Here is a 17,451-nt window from a genome sequence, read left to right as displayed (position 1 = left end):
TCACGATTACACACACAAATACGCTGTACACAAATTAGTATGAAATTGGGCCGCAATGATTTCTTGCAGAAAGAAATGACTGCACGAGCTGACAAAATTACATCCAACTGAAAAAAGTTTTAACTTTTTGTCATTTATTCACATGTATACACCTAACCTGTGTCTAGTAAATTGCTCGAAAATATTTTGCATGTACTAATCTCCCACTGTGTCTGGACAACCATGAAATTCTGGATCTGGTTATTGCAGGCTTAAAGTCACTGTAGATTTGCTTTAAATTACATGATCATTTTAAGATTCGTAAAGAAAAATCTGATTGATTAGTTCTGAATGTGCATATATATAGCCTATGCAGATTGATTGATCTCTAAAATGATAATAAACCTATCCCACCTGGTGTAAATAACATTATGTCATTGAGCAGAGTTCCTGCGAAACCGGCAAAGACGTACAGGTTGCCACCATATGTCGCAGTAGAGTGTCCAAATCGGGCAGCCTGCACACCAGTCAGGGACGGACCACTCAGCTCCAGCCACTGGTCACACACTATCAATCATACCGTTTGCTGTCAGACATTCTATCCAAATTCATGTACATATAATGCCCCAAACTCCACGACAGATGGCGCTCTCGCTCTGGCTCAATTGTACCACTGCCACAAGCTGATTTCCGTAAGAATTTCTTACGCTTTTTTACTATAAGTTTTACAGCGACCCCGTTACTCCTGTCCTATGCAATACGGTGTTTACTTATAAAAGCTGCAAAGATAATAAAAGTCGGACCATTATTTCATGAGAAATTTGATAAAATAGTGATACGAAATAGTGCGCCCATTTACTACTTTCAAATCATTACGCTGTTTACTAAACTAAGTATTTTCGGGATGCTTGTCAATATACCTAATTCTCGAACATTGTCTTTGATACATTTTTGCGTATTCAGCTTAAAACATCTAAATTTGTCCACCAACAAACATGCAAATCATAGAAATTTCTAATATTTTGTTCGGTGGCGACTTCGCGGCCGTTGGCTTGCCATTTGCTGGATTTCCCCGGAGCTCCGCCCACTGTAAAAATAGTGCTAGCATTGTGGCAGTGGTATATCCTGAGTGTGGGAAGGGGGCGCTGCATGCAGTTTGATAATGCCCTTGCCTACTCAGTTCACCTCACCCATACTGACCCACTAATGACAAGGTAATTTGTGAAGATGCTTATTTTCAATCATCACGATGACACCTCACGCTATTCTAAATCTTAAACGTCACATTCAACATACTCAAGCTTTCTTAGGATTGCAATCGCAAGAATGCTGCATTGAATAATTATCAACTGTTGAACATTGCAATATAAGCTGTATACCAGAACAAGAGCATACAGTTTCTGGCAGTGTTGTAACAAGTGTGGAATTGCATACTACATCCATACCTGTGTCATAAGCCATAAAGTCAGATGACAGGCACTTTGCCCCAGTACTCTGTGTGCTATCGTTGTGCGTGTTGCCACCATACACAAGCATCAAGCCAGCAGAGAGGGAGCTGGCATGTAGGTAGCGCCTGCTACCACTGGAGTGTAGCACAAACCTACAAACATTAGACCCATCTCAGGATGTGACGGGAAATTCGACGCTACTAGCTGATCATGCATTATAGTACATTCAGCATCACTAACTATTAGCTATTAGTGGAAAACAACTACTGCTTAGCACGCATAGTGCAGACTATTACAGATGGAACATTATTACGTAAATCTTATCTCACATGGTTACTGAAAGGCCCAAATGTCAATGAAATCGCCATGAACATGAAGAATTTCACATATGTTGACTATGTAAACCTCTAGAATAGAAACAAAACAGTCTGACGTCGATTTGTGCCTACCACTGCTCGGTGGCAGGTTCATATCTAAGCAACTGATCTACGAGGAATCCTTGACTGTCACCACCAGTAGTAGCAGCAATGCCGCCGTGCACATATATGTATCCAGTCCGCTCATCGAACACACTCGTGTGACCGTACGTGCCTCGAGGTTTACCTCCACTCGTCTCTACAAGACGCCACTCTCTACTTTCTGGTGAAAAGTAAAAGGGTACGTAAGGGGTCTCAGCAAGCATGATCTATGTTTTTAAAGAAGATAACGATGAGCAACCTGAAACTTATAACCATATATAGTATAACTGCTCCTATTACAATGTTTTCAGAGAGAATTTTGGCATTGAAAATGTCCAGGTGACTATACCTACTAAAATTAAACTCTTGCACAGTGTTAATGTATCCATAGATTGGGTGATGTCCGAAGATAATGACCATTATGTCTCCAACAACAGTGGCCGTGTGACCAAAAACAGCCAAATTCTGATTTGTGTTCCCTTGCGTTGACATGTGACTGAAAATGAAAAACAGTTCCAGCTTTAGACTGATGTAAATGCATGCTTACTGAAATACTGCAAATGTGGTCAAGTATGTTAGCTTTATGCAAACTGATAATATTATTTACAATTTCAGATAAAATAAATTATCAGCTATTAACAAATTGCGTTAGCACAGGAGACTTAATTATAATACAATTTACAAAGGATGTGACTAAAGGATAGAAATAAAAGTGATTATATAGAGAGGCATTTTCAGTTATACCTCCAAGTATTGTTTGTGATGCTGTACATCCACAAATCAGCAATAGCGGTGTTACCAATATATCCACCATACAACCAGAGCTGGTCGTCATCCCCTTCTTCATCCTGAAATATTCCCAGCAAAACTCAAACCATTGCCAAGAGTTTTACGTTGCCAAGATGCCCGCATTTTGCTTCAAGAACATTTTTTCACTCACGGTTCCTGTTTAACCAAAGGTCATTTACAAATATGAAAATAATAATATACTGCTAATTTAATGATTTTCATACACATTATAAGTTTATATGAATGTAAAATTTGGTTTCAATACCCGGTAGTGCACAAGGCTGTGGCCCCATACTGGACTTGGTTTCACCCCTTCTGCAACAATTTCCTTCCATTCTTTGGTCAGAAAGTCAAACCTGTCACACAGAAAGGTGAAGAATTTGTAAAAATGCTTGACAATGTCAAGGTGAGCTAAAAACACATCTGGAAATTAAGGCATGTTGATTCGGCAATCAAGGCATGTTGGAGCATTTATGAAATGTTGCAAAATTGAAGGTATGTCAGAACTGACATGTGCTAAACACATGGGGAGAACCCTGTACATGACATTGCACACCTCATCAGATGCTGGTAGATTTCTGTCGACGGGAATATGTAGCCACCGACCACCCACATCGAGTCACCCACGACAACAGCACTATGTGAAGCCCGGGAGATGGGGTTCCCCTGTACTGGGGTCACAGTGCTCCATAGTGGCTCTGATGTGGGGATGCTGCAGTCTGAACCTGCAAATAGCCATCACGCACATACACTTCGTTAGACACCTCGCCAGACAGTCACAGACTGATGACAAGTAATAAAACATCAAAATTTACACTGAAGTTGCTTGCTAATTCTATACAAAGCTCAACTTAAAACGTTTTCAGGAGAAAGTAGCCTTGCTCAGCTAATATTTATATTAGATATATATATATATATATATATATATATATATATATATACATATATAACATATTATATTTTTTATCATATTATGTGAGTACAACACAGTTCGTGGCAAAAAAAATTTAATTTGGCCTTGACAGAATGTGCATTATAAAGACAATATAATAACTTCTTTCCCACTTGATGCTACCAAGTAGAGCTCATGACAGAAAGTAAATTCTAACTTTGGATCTAATTAATTAAAAATCAATATATACGTACACTGTACCAGTACCTTCCATAAACTTGATTTGATAACACAATTAAACTACCTGACTGGATCTCTGAACCCAAGACAAATGGATAGATATTCCGCACTTTCGCTGTGTGCATATATGCCCCCATGAACATTGTAACAAGCATATACAGTGTAGCCCCGTTATAACGCGATGGTTAGGGTCCATGAAATGTCATCGCGAAAAAAGCAGGATCGCGCTAAATTGGGGTTAAATACACGTGGCTAATAAGACGGTTATTATTAAGGTTAGGTGACATCACATGTTTTTATCTTTGCCTACACCGTACCGCTGTACCGCAGCACCACTGTGCGGTTCTTGCGCAGGGCAAACGCAGAAGTTCATACAACATCGCGATGTTGAACAACATGTGACGTATTTTCAATGCCTTTCAAAGCACCGCGTTGATAGGCTTTGTATACTGTTAGTACAGGTAATAAAGAATAGTGTGTACTTTAATGACTTCGCATCTTAAGCGGGGGAAGGGGGAGGTGGGGGAGGGTGGGTGGAGGCGGCTCTAATAGCCCAAAACGCAATTGTCTTTGTTCAAGTGCACACACATCAGTTTAAACCCTCCTCTTGAGCGGTTCAAAAGGTTATCACACCTTACTCTTCGCCACGTGTCAGGCGAAAGTAGATTTCACGGTCCTTTCAATAGTGATAAAAATGGTAGCGTGATGCCGCCTGGAAACAAACAAGTTTTGCACACGGTCCGTTAGACCATGTCCTCAGAAAATGTCGGATATCTGACCTTTCCCCCACTGCCCTTTGCCCTGTGACCTCCAATTTCGCGCTGGTGATGGGTTTCCTCCCCATCACACTATACATCGAATATTAAGAGCGTAGGTCGAGCCTTTGAGATTTGTGCTGCAATTCCGTATTTCCTCCTATACCTTACCGTCTTACGTTAAGGGGGAAATATTCCCCCGCCATTGACACATCTTGACCTTTGACCCTTGACCCCCCATATTCGACATCCCGAATCCTTCAACAAGTACGTGTGGGTATGGACGATTTGTTATACAGTAAGTACATTTGTATGCAGTAAAATCCTAGAGTCTAGTATCCCTTTAAATCAACCCGCGTAAAATCAGAGTTTCACTGTACCTACCTTGATAACCTGGTAAGCAAACGCAGGTGTTAGTATCTACATCGCAACTGCCATGAACTGAACAGTGGTCTTCATTACATGGAGGTTGGCTGCAGTCTTCCCCACTCCACCCACCACTACAGGTACAGCTGCCTGCTTCACACACGCCATTACCATAGCAATCGTGTGCACAAGATAACACACTGGGGAAAAAAATAGGTCACTCATGCTTTACAGGCACTTGCATAAGGAAAATCATGCGTAGGTGCCGACGATAAGCCTGGTTACCATAATAATTAAGGAATCTAATACAACACCTTTTATGCCTTGAAAGTCAGCAAAACAGCTTGTGTTAAACTGTTAACCAATGCTACCTCTGAAAAGCTTTAACATTGCACAAGTTATCACCTGCAGATTGAGAATCAATGTACAGCTAACCTGATTCCACAGGTATCGTAATAATCGAGTATAAGCTCTCACCTGTATGCTATTTCAAAGCCATCCATGAAATAAACGGAGTCACTGTGGAAGTAAAGGTAGGCTTTTCCAGAACGTGTTGTCACCTCTGGATATGAGTAGAGTGTAGACTTCTGACTACTAGTACTACTCTCCTCAACTAGAATTCCACTGAAACGTTGAACATGGGCAAGGTTACAAGTTATTTCATCCATCAAGCTCCGGGGCAACTTAATAGGATGATACAATCAAGTTACACAACAAGTTAGTACATTGTTAAACCTACCAGACTAATAAAAAACAATGCTATTCAACCAAAACTAGCAAATCAAACAAGACTGGTAACCTAGCCAAGTTAATCTAATCATGCTGGTTAACCCACTCAACCAGGTTACTCTTACCACGCTGGTATATAAATCATACAAACAATTTGCAACGCCACTGAATAAAAAAATTAAAACGATATAGACGCTAACGCGACGCGTTGCGACAGCAACTTTTGCGCGCGCTTCTCGTCACCTGTAGGCTGCGACAAGCGGAGAGTAGATGGAGTCGCCGTCATATATGTACAGGTGGTCCCAGCCGCACTCGGTCTCAAACGACTGCAGGCGGAAGCGCAGCAGAGCGCCCGGACTGCCCGTATCCAGCAACCACGTGCAGCGCGTGTCCGCCAGATACTCGCCTTCTCCGTCACTGATCACTCCCTCAGATGCTGACAACAGACTAGAAGAGACAGCCTTATAGCAATCAGCTGGATTAAACACACGTTGGGTTACGAAGTTAACTAGTATCTCACATCCTCTGGATAAATTACATGTTAGGTTTACGATGACAGTGGAAAAACACGAAAATGGCAAGGCGCCATGAGCTGCAAGATATGAATGTGCGAATGGTGTGGGGTGGGAATGTGAGAATGTTGTGGGGTATGAATGTGAGAATGGTGTGGGGTGTGACTGTGCGAATGTTGTGGGGTATGAATGTGAGAATGGTGTGGGGTGTGACTGTGCGAATGGTGTGGGGTATGAATGTGAGAATGGTGTGGGGTATGAATGTGAGAATGGTGTGGGGTGTGACTGTGCGAATGGTGTGGGGTATGATTGTGAGAATGGTGTGGGGTATGAATGTGAGAATGGTGTGGTGTATGAATGTGCAAATGGTGTGGGGTGGGAATGTGCGAATGGTGTGGGGTATGAATGTGAGAATGGTGTGGGATATGAATGTGCGAATGGTGTGGTGTATGAATGTGCAAATGGTGTGGGGTGGGAATGTGAGAATGGTATGGGGTGGGAATGTGAGAATGTTGTGGGATATGAATGTGCAAACAGTGTGAGGTATGACTGTATGAATGGCGTCAAGAGTACATAATAAAACCATTATTATGGTTTTATTATGTACTCTTGATGGCGTGGGATATGAATGTGCGAATGGTGTGGGGTGGGAATGTATAAATGGTTTGAAGCCAGGATATGTGAACCATGTGGGGAACGGATGTGTAAATGGTATGACATGGTATCATATAGCGAAAACATCCTAATATAATAACCTAACACATACACTATCCATATCAATTCAGGGACTGATCCAGAATCATTTGACTAACATAAGTACTGTATTAATGAGTGATCTTGCAATGTTTGTAGGTATACAAGGTACTCTTCTGACCACACAATACAGACTCTGTTTTGGCAATCAGTAATAAGCTGATTATGCTTACACATATATGATGATGATATATGACATTATGATTATGATTATGTATGGTTTTCAGCTCAACATTTTTTTAGAAAAATGACAAGAGACTTAATTCGTCTATTCTATGTGCAAAAAACCATTATGTAGAAATGTATTCCAATGTTTTAGCATTAATATATTATAATAATTTTAATTTCATTTAGTCAGGATGTAGGCCACATCAAATAACTGTGCGGAGAGTATGAGTGACAGAAGAATGTAAGAGTGTCATAGAACTCAACTTCAATTTTGAAGCAAGAGTAACAACATCACATACGAATTCATTATACATACCTATACATGTGTATTTATCTATTTACACATTTACACATACAAATAGTGGTCAACTATCAAGGGTTTAGGATTTGTTGCCTAAAAACACTGCTGTGTAGTCTGTACATTGCTCATTTATGATTATCAGTCATTTTTTGTCAATAGCTTATTCGGTTATTATTAGGTTTTTCTATAAACATCGCGCATTGATAGAGGAGCTGTTTACAAGCAATATATCTTTTAACTGTGAATTCTATCCAATCATGATGTTTTAGGTACAATTAAGTGCCCATTTCTGTTTTCCTAAAACTAATCTATGTCTTCTTCTTTTTTTAAACTACATACATTCTACTGACTTTGAAAATATCCATATTTAACTTTTTAATCTATAACAGTGTTATATACCACGGGTCCATCCCTTGTCGCGGTGTGGTGGCTTGCGAGCCTCAATAACCCGGAGAACTATGCCAGCGGGAGCATAAGCTCCTGGCAGGGTCACCCAAGCTGGACAGGTCAAAAGGTAGAGGCCAGACAAATTTGGACCACCTCTCCTCGAGGTTAAGTGGTTGGGATGATTCTAGGACTGCTACCCCCTGGACAACTACCCCCCGGACAACTACCACACGGACAATTACCCCCCTAGGACAACTACTACCCGGACAACTGCCACCCGGACAACTACCCCGATAGGACAATTACCCCCCTAACCCTAACCCTAGGGGGGTAGTTGACTAGTTGTCCGGGTGGCAGTTGTCCGAGTGGGAGTTGTCCTAGGGGGGTAATTCTCCAGATGGTAGTTGTCCGGGGGTAGTTGTCCAGGGGGTAGTCGTCCGGATACGGGTTGGGATAGGGTTAACACCCCTAGACCGGAAAAAGCAGCTTGTTACAGAAACATTGACGACAAACTTAAAGCTACTAGACTTGTGTGTGGAAGGGCCACAACCTCAGTGTTCTCATTATACCCCCGTCACACCGGACGGCGACCATCCGCGACCGTACGGCGACCAGAAAATGTACAAGGTCGCCGGCAAACGCAAACACAACGCGAGAAAAAGTCCCAACAAATTACAAACTTGAAAAAAACCGCGCTCTTACCGCGACCTGTGCGATCATACCGCGTTCTCACGGCGCGCCCGCCACGACCTCTCCGCGCTTATGGCGTTTCTATTGAGATCTATGGGCTTGGCAACGGCGATCACCGGCGTTCCCGCGGCGCTCTCACCACGCTCATGGGGTTCTTACCACGCGTCTTCTACGTGTATCGCGACTGCACGGCGACATTACGGCGTTTCTACCACGTTCTCACGGCGACTATATATAAGCTGGTCAGATTTTCGGAAATTTTAACTGTATAGTTGTGCGTTTGCTGAGTAGAAACACGATGCCGAAGAAACAAGCTATCAGAGGCCGAGGCCGTGGCCGTGGCCGAGACAGATCGGCATGAAACAGATCGGCAGATCGGATGAGACAGATCCGTGAATTCGCCGTTGAAAATGTCACCATTTTCGCAGCGTCTTTGCCACGCGTGTACTGCGCGTGTACTATGTTTATGGAGATGTTACGACGCTTGTCTCACGACCTTCGTGACCCCACCGCGTTCTCACCGCGTTCCAGGTCAGATCGCCGAACCTTGGCGTTTGTTTTGAACATGCTCAAAACAAACGCCGTGACTCGGCGATCATTGGCGACCATGGCGACCACACCACGATGTCTGGCGTTTCCACCACGCTTATACCACGCTTATGGCGACCTTGGCGCGCTCTGGGCCCATTTTCCGTCGCCGTAGCAGCGCAGTAAGGACGCCACCCCGGTGTGACAGGGGTATTAGGAACCGGCCACCGGCCGAATTGACCGTCTACTCTGCTGTTTCAGCCGGTTACAATTGGCTCAAGTATAATATTTAAAAAAATAAAACAATAATAATAATTTTATTTGCATTTAGTTTGCTCTAATTATTCTCCAAAGTGAAAGTGTTTTATGAGCTACTACTAATAAATCAGTTGAGTATATTTGTATGCATGTTATGTGCACAAGAATCATTGTTTTGTTTTTGAATAACGCTATTTACGTACTTAATTGTCTAACTCTTATAATTACTAAATCGTCATAATTTGGAAACTTTTGGTGAACTCTGAATGTACCAGGAGAAACCAAATTGGAAAAAAGGACCACACTGTAATCCAAATGTGTTTGTTAAAGTTTACTGCAGCTCAGAATACACCAGATTGCATCTCAGAGCATCTAGGTTTTTAAAAAAAATTGTGGGGGTGGGGGTACCCCCAAACCCCCCGCCCGCACTCCCCCACGGCCTGTTGCAAAAGCATTTCGGCCTGTTACTATAAAAGATAATGAAAACCCTGCAACCTCCGACGTAGGAGTATGGTGCATGTCATATATACCCCCAATCAATTCATATAGTTTCGAAAGGCTCTACAGGGTACACAGTGCACACATTGATAATATCAACATGTCTGCAACAAGCTGCGCAGCCTTGCAGATGGACTTTGAACTAAGGCAGGCTACATAGCAAATATTTGTGTTACCAGTCTGTACCCGTTACCAATGAGCAGTGAAATGACGATAATGAAAAAAATGCATTGATCACAAACAATAAAGGATCCTGGTACCATACTGCAATGTGATCTTGAATGACTGGCTTTGAAAGAGACTAATTAAGCAATAGATGCAAAACATGTTTTTTTTCACTACTACATATGAGAAGGAAGTGTGGTATATATTGATTGGATAAATAATATGGCTACACTCCAACATTATTTGCAAGGCTTGTGTAGGGATGAAAGAATAGCTGAAAGCTGTGATTTAGTGTGGTCAAGGCACTGATCATGGGCATCCTAACAGGGTATGAAATCCTGTTTAAGAAATTCTTATAAATTAATTTTTTTTACCAGCTCTCACCATAACTTACCAGCCCTCACAATTTTTTCAAAAATAAAGATAACACTGTTTCACTGACTCCTGCTTGTCCAAAAATGTTGTAGTGTGTGGCATCACATTGTAGCTGTTGAACAGACTATAATGCAGATCGTGAATTATGTCAGAATTGTTTTAATAAATAAATAAATAAAATAAAAACCACGTTTCTCATAGCTCAAACATCTATGTTTATTGGTAATATTAGTAGCAATATTCCACCTTCAGATGTGGCACCAGGGATTACCTGACACATGAACCTAGTTCCCTAATGAAGGGAGGGGGCAAAGACATGATTAGAGGGATGAAGCTAGGCTATCTAAACAAAGACGATCAAATTCGTTTCCAAATTTAAAAGTTTAAAATGGTCTCTTTAGGATTTTTATTTGTAAATAATTGGCATATATTTAACTATTCATATATTGTATATATCGTGTGCACAGATAAATCATCTGGACCATCAAATTGCTGATTGTTTTATAGGTTAGTGTGATAATAACAGTGCTACAGAGACTAAATATTTTTCCACAGATCTTTCACTGGCGAGTTATGGATTTCTTCCTAGTGGCGGGCTAAGCATCCGTGACAGGGGCTGCCTAATTCACGCTATATATATATTCCAGCCTGCCCAACTCTGGCATCAATTTCCTGCACACTGTTAACAATACCACTCTGATTAGTTGTGCCATGCACATGTTCATTCCTAGTTTGGCACCTCGATCGATAGCGTGTCGAGTCAGCGTGTGGCGTGTCAGCAGCAGCCACCAGTGAGCGGCGAGTCAGCAGCAGGCGAGTCAGTCAGCAGCCGCCACCAGCGAGCACATACATGTTACATGCTCGCGGAGGTATGCACTCTCCGTGAGTGCCCTCTGTCTAGTTGCAAATGTAATTCATTTGTGCTAAACAGTAGATTAAGCTGGGGTGCTAAACTAGGATTAGGCCCAAATATATAACACACATATATAAGTTCGTTGTTCAAAAGTAATCACAACACCTTAATTGTTGTGATTTTATGTTGCACAGTGTATAAATGCAATTTTAAATGTGTTTCTATTAAACAGCCCTACACCCCACCTCAACCCCCACATAGTGGCAGCACCAGGGGGGCATGGGCGCCAAAGCATTTGTCCCATCAGTCAAAGTCTTTACTGCCCAGTTGCCCCCCAGTCAGCACCTGTATGTACAAAGGTTTTAAGAACACAGTTCACAGGAGCAATGACAATATTAATTTTACTCCATAGGCCCAAAATATTGCCTTTCAATCTTTGGGTTTTAACTCTAGTCTATGTAATTTGAATTCTTATTGAGTGGCAGACCTCCCAATTAACTCTTCCGATTTTGGCGGAAAATTTCCGCTTCCCGGCTTATTCCATTTCCGCCACTATGATTTTCCCCTTTATTTTTCCACGAAACAGCAATTTCTGTGGATAGCCTTTATTTACAACACTAGCACACTACAGTAAAATTAGAAGTTTGGCTATATGGATCAGAAGTGCTCTACAAGCGTGTTTATTTCTCTGTTTAAGGCATACAGTAGCTTGATTTTTCACCTCAAAAATGCTAAAAGCTCAGAGCTTCTGGACGGCCCCTGGAACTCGTGCTACCCCCCCCCCAACTCCTCCAACCCCTTGGCCCCCCAACATTTTTCCTTGCCCTCAGCTTGCCCCACCCCCACTTTTACAATCCTGGTGCCGCCACTGTCTGCAACACTATTCACTAACACACACAAACATTAGTCATTACTCATTAGGCTTACTAGCTGCATGCCGCTTACTTAGCCTAGTCACTACACTCTAGACTAGTTTACACCCCGTTTGCTCTTTAGTCTAGACCAGTTTTAGTATAGTGAGCCTGTCAGTGTCAAACTTAGTTAGGATTACAGGCTTTCAGATTTGAAAAGTACAGGAGGACTACTAATGACTCCCCTAGGACACCATAGGGGGTCTTTTCACGCTCCATAATCACACCCTTAAGAGGCATGATGGAGAGCTCCACTAAAAAATCACACCCTTAAGAGGCATGATGGAGAGCTCCACTAAAAATCACACCTTTAAAAGGGATGATGGAGAGCTCCTTGAGGGCTCTCCATCATCCCTTTTAAAGGTGTGATTTTGAGGGCTCTCCATCATGCCTCTTGGGGTGTGATGATGGAATCATGACCAATCCTCAGTCTAGAGTGAAATCCAAAACGAAAATTGGGATGTCATGTCAATCTACTGATTATCATTCATCTTCACCTTCATTCATTCAATGGCTTCGTCAGGATTACATTCTTTTCATCCAACAACCCAACACTAGCACACAGATTAATAAAAGAGTTGATCGGATGTAAAAATAAACTTGTTTTATTTATTCTGATTTCCATCCTTAGAGATTCTAATCCATGTACCTGCATATTTCAGCACAACATATCATCACAATCCATCAACAAACTAGCCAAATTACTTGTACGTAGTAGCCACGTATGTAGCCCCTCCAGCCCTACGACTGTTTCACGTCGGCAGAAAACCACTTCTCGCCACGTATAGTAGAAAACGAGCAGGTAACTTGTGGCTACCGTATAGGTACCTGTATTTGGATGCTGTTGTTTAGTTGTATTTATATATATATATAAACCAGAGGGTAGTAACCAGACCTGTACCTCTGCCATACGTTCAGTTACTTACACACCACAAATTGTTGTGTGTTGCTAACCTTTTTGTACCCCCCTACATTGAGAACTCTATGGAGCGCTATTTCAACATAATAGACATACTTTTGGTGCGCGATTTCAACCACTTTTATGAGGCGCGATGATGCGCGCACAATGGAACAATTTCGGGTGCGCGATGGAGCGCGAGCGCGATCGCGCCCCTTAAAAATGAAAGCCTGGGATTATACTTATATATGTGAACATTTATGTCATAATTTGTAACAAAGTTAAATACCCTAAAGTCGTGGTACGCACGAACTGCATTTCTATCATGATGATGATATTAACGATGGAGGGGTCGTTGTCGTATCAGGTACTACAGATATGCATGTACCCGAGGCACACATATCGGTTCAAGGATAGAGAACATGGGTCCCAATAAAACCAATGTCATTTACATCAATATAAATATAATATTATATCAATATAATAGGTTAGGGTTATGGTTAGGGTTATTGTTAGGGTTAGAGTTAGGGTTAGAATTAGGGTTAGGATTAGGCACATTGGTTTTATTGGGACCCATGTTCTATATCCTTGGGCCCATATGGCCATACACAAAGTGTACCAGACTTGTACTATAGAAGTGTACACTAACCATAACCCTAGCCGCTAGCGGCCTAGCCCTAACCCAGCCTAACCCTAACCCTAACCCTAAACATACCTCATATAAAAATATAAACATAATACTAAACAACCTACAACTACCTCGGGTACATATCTGCAGTACCTGATACGACAACGACCCCATCTGCGATATTAACCTACCTGATTCGTGTGTGGCATTGCTCATCATTGCAATTTGCACCTGTCCAAAACTGATCGCAAACGCACGTAACACCGTCGGCAGAACATGTTCCGTGCACACATGAAGCCGGATCACAGTTTTGAGCATTTACAAAGCTTCCCGTATTTAATAATACCACGAATGTGACAATATATATAACTATTAAACTTCTATTGCCATAAACTTTGCTTCTGTGTGATTTACGCGTGAAACTCATCTCCATGATGTTTTCGATTCCGAAGTGCATCGTGCGATCGTATTAAAAGAAATTTGCATTCTCATCCGAGAGGTGCCGCTCTATCTCCCGTACCGTTACCGCCATCTTTCGGCGGGAACTGATAACATAATGTAATGCCCCCGCTATGGCCCCCGCACACTCAGCGCACACGGTGCGAATTCGGCGCGCGCTGCGCCAAATTCGCACCGTGTGCGGGCTGGTTTACGTTAGAGTCCATAAAGGGGATTCTATTTACCATAGGCTATTAGCATATTAACCTTAGGCTATTAACTATTAGTGGACAGAGTTTATAGAAGGGGACGCTATATAAAGGGACTCTAGTTTACGTGCGCAAATGGCGCGCGCGTTTAGCTCAACGTCGATGGCGCGCGCCGAATTCGCACCGTGTGCGGGCTGGCGTGCGCCGTTGGCGCGCGCGATCTATCGTGTTTGATTTTTCCATTTTCTGACTAAGCGCCGTTGGCGCGCGCCGAATTCGCACCGTGTGCTGGCTGGCGTGCGCCACTTGCAGAATAATATTCTTAGCCGCCACGGCCAAATTGTGGACCCCAATATATATGATTCACAAATAGACTAGATGATCATTACAGTTTACACTGACTGAAGTGGCCATAAGCAAATCGCTCTGGCAAACAATAATGTTTTCATACCTAAGCATTTGTGGCACGTTGATATCGTTGATATTCAATATACACGTTCGTTGACATATTATCAGGAGTAAGATAATATATTATAAGATAATATATTATCTTACTCCTGATATTATTATGTAACCTCGTAACCTCGTAAATAATATTTTTTAAAGTCCAATAGACTATTTCGAAGACGGAAAGAGACAAGATGAGTAAACCTACAGACAACACTGCAGATCGCAGTAGAAAAAGCCTCAAATTTGCAATTTACTAAAGAGGAAGGGAGAGATTCAAATACGGAATGACAGAAACAATTAAAGAAGCTAAACGGAAAGGGGTCCTTAGAAGATGGCACATGACGAAAGAAATAATCACGCTCAGATGATCGAATGCAACGAACAAGGCTTCATCAAACAAGAGGGAATGACAATCTCACCTGACCTTGCTAAATTTTATAAAAAGTTATAATTAAGTATAGCATGGAGAAGGCGGACACGAAGAGGATTATGGTGAAGGTGCGATACAGACTTGCGTCGTCAGCACAGAGACGAATATATGTAGAAAAGTCCGTTTCGGCCAACAAATCATTTACTAGTATAAAGAGTAAGAACAACAATGTACCAAGCACAGAACCTTGGGTATATACCCAATGTGTCAGCATCCACATATTGCATGCTGCCGTTAAGGTAGGCAGGGGCGTAGCCAGGATTTTCAAAGTTGTAGGCACGACTATCTGAGCGGAGCGCCACCATCGGTTGGCGCGGAGCGTACAAGAACATTTTTTACAAACCCCCAGATGGCCGGAAACGGCCCTTCCCGAGTGTTCATTCTGGTTCCCTGACCTCTTGCTAACTTGAGACACCTAATTCAATATCACTTTTAAACCCAAAAAACACAAACGAGTTAAAATAGTGTTACGAACGAGTTAAAATGTTAAAAAACTGACAAGAATGGATCCTAGTCTTTTTCGGCGGGTAGAGTGTTGAATGAAACGGCACGCGATAGAAATGACAGCCTAGATGACAGAAGAATAGGTCACCTAATTTAGCCATATTCTTGCTACGTTCATTTCAATAGTTTTTCCCGCCTAGACTTAAACTCGTCCAGCAAGCTTATGGATTTGAATTATGGGTGTTTAAAAAAAAAAGATAACTTGGCCAAAAAAAGTGTAGGCCCGGGCCTACAGTGCTACATACTGGCTACGCCCCTGGTAGGGGCACACGAGCGTATTTTATCGCCCGATCGCGGCGAATTTTAAAATCGCTCGAAAAATTCGCCCGTGTGCCCGTTCACGTCGACGCCGATTTCGTACGCCCGTACGAATCGCCCGTATCAAAAATGTTAGATATTTTCGGCCGATTATTTACGCCGGCGATTATTTACTTGCAAATTCGCTCGTGTGCCCGTGTCCGGCGTATTTTGTAAAGCGATCGATTTTTTTAAACAAATCGGACGTGTTGTTGATATCATGTGATGCATCATGTGATTCCGTCGAATGGCGTACGCGTACGCTCTCAAATTCGCTACGTGTGCCCCTTCATGATCGGGCCTATATAAATTCGCTGGCGATATTAATCGTCGCGATCGGGCGAAAAAATACGCTCGTGGGCCCCCAGCTTTAACACCGACAATTTGTGATCTATCCTTCAAAAAGTTAGAAATCCAGTTTAACGTAGTAATATCCAAACCCAAAATGTTGTACAGCATTTACATGACATTGTTAGCCAATGGACCGTACTTAATCATTAAGACATTGCTAGTAAATACAAATGTGTTTATTCACTTTATTTTAATTATTGAATGCAAATTAACATGTCCAAAAGCGGAATTCATAGCCGCATACCGAATTTAAAAAAATATTTGCGGAATATGCAAAAGTAACAGGATTTTTAAAAACAGCATTGATTTTAATCCGTTCTCTCAGTTGATACATTTTTTAGACGCCGCCGGCTCTATTTATCCCGAATTATTTTTCCATTTTCTTCGTTATTTTGTCTGTTGATTTTAACGCACAAGACATATCTGCCAACCCAAAACAGACAAAAAGCAGTAGAGGGTGGAGGGTGACGAAGTCGCTGACCTTCCTAGAAGGATCTATCAATTTGATCACAGATATATAAAACGCATGTGTTTGTAAATGTCTATTTTTTGATCAAGCTTTACACTCTCTCCTTCTTCGGTACCGTCCCTGGATTTGGAATAATTATTATTCTTTATGAGGTTATGATTTGATTTTACGATGACATAAGTGTACATTTCGCGCCATAGATGGCACCACCGACTAAATTTAGCATTGGCAATTTTGCATTATTTGCAATCTAGAAGAGGTTATCATGCGTTATCATTCTATCTGCGTTATCATTCTATTTCTTATCAACATGAGGTAGGGTGAATAGATCATTTCTCTTGCTGTGTAGTTGCAAAAATGTGTACTTCTGGTTTATTGTCAAATCAGAGTTCGTTCTAAGCTATCTCGGCCAGCCGTTTCCTTTGATTTGGATATGGATGACTACCCTTCGGAGTGTGGAGGCGTCGCTGTACACACTCACAGTCACAGTGACCTGCACAAGATCAACGACAGAACATACATGTACTTCTGCTCTGAGAGTGTGTCAGTCAGTGTATGAATGAATGGATGGCTAGCAGAGAATAAGTCAGCTACAGACTTGGTATGTACGGAGCTTCTAGGTAGACTGCAAACTCATTTATAATACTGTTATTCCGTAGCGGAATATATTGCTAAATTTGTTTACCATGCATGTCTAGACACTATTCTGTATTCACTAAGAC

At 41.9% G+C, this 17,451-nt stretch overlaps 1 protein-coding gene across 1 annotated transcript in view; it reads right to left on the bottom strand.

The window, feature by feature from the left end:
- Positions 1-14,009, bottom strand: part of LOC106809318 (attractin-like protein 1) — a 33,492-nt gene extending 19,483 nt beyond the window's left edge. The window contains exons 1-11 of the mRNA XM_014812360.1: positions 13,773-14,009; positions 5,900-6,103; positions 5,405-5,551; positions 4,946-5,127; positions 3,231-3,399; positions 2,940-3,030; positions 2,630-2,733; positions 2,239-2,381; positions 1,877-2,066; positions 1,425-1,579; positions 394-546 (exon numbers count right to left, since the gene is read on the bottom strand). Coding sequence (XP_014667846.1) covers positions 394-546; positions 1,425-1,579; positions 1,877-2,066; positions 2,239-2,381; positions 2,630-2,733; positions 2,940-3,030; positions 3,231-3,399; positions 4,946-5,127; positions 5,405-5,551; positions 5,900-6,103; positions 13,773-14,008 — 1,774 coding nt within the window. The 5' untranslated portion in view covers position 14,009. The remainder of the gene's footprint in view (positions 1-393; positions 547-1,424; positions 1,580-1,876; positions 2,067-2,238; positions 2,382-2,629; positions 2,734-2,939; positions 3,031-3,230; positions 3,400-4,945; positions 5,128-5,404; positions 5,552-5,899; positions 6,104-13,772) is intronic.
- Between the last annotated feature and the right edge of the window lie 3,442 nt (positions 14,010-17,451).

Source organism: Priapulus caudatus, unplaced genomic scaffold, assembly GCF_000485595.1.
Source record: "Priapulus caudatus unplaced genomic scaffold, Priapulus_caudatus-5.0.1 Scaffold344, whole genome shotgun sequence".
Classification (NCBI taxonomy): domain Eukaryota; kingdom Metazoa; phylum Priapulida; class Priapulimorpha; order Priapulimorphida; family Priapulidae; genus Priapulus; species Priapulus caudatus.
Note: the sequence above shows the minus strand (reverse complement) of the source record. Positions and strands in the feature narration are given on the sequence as shown.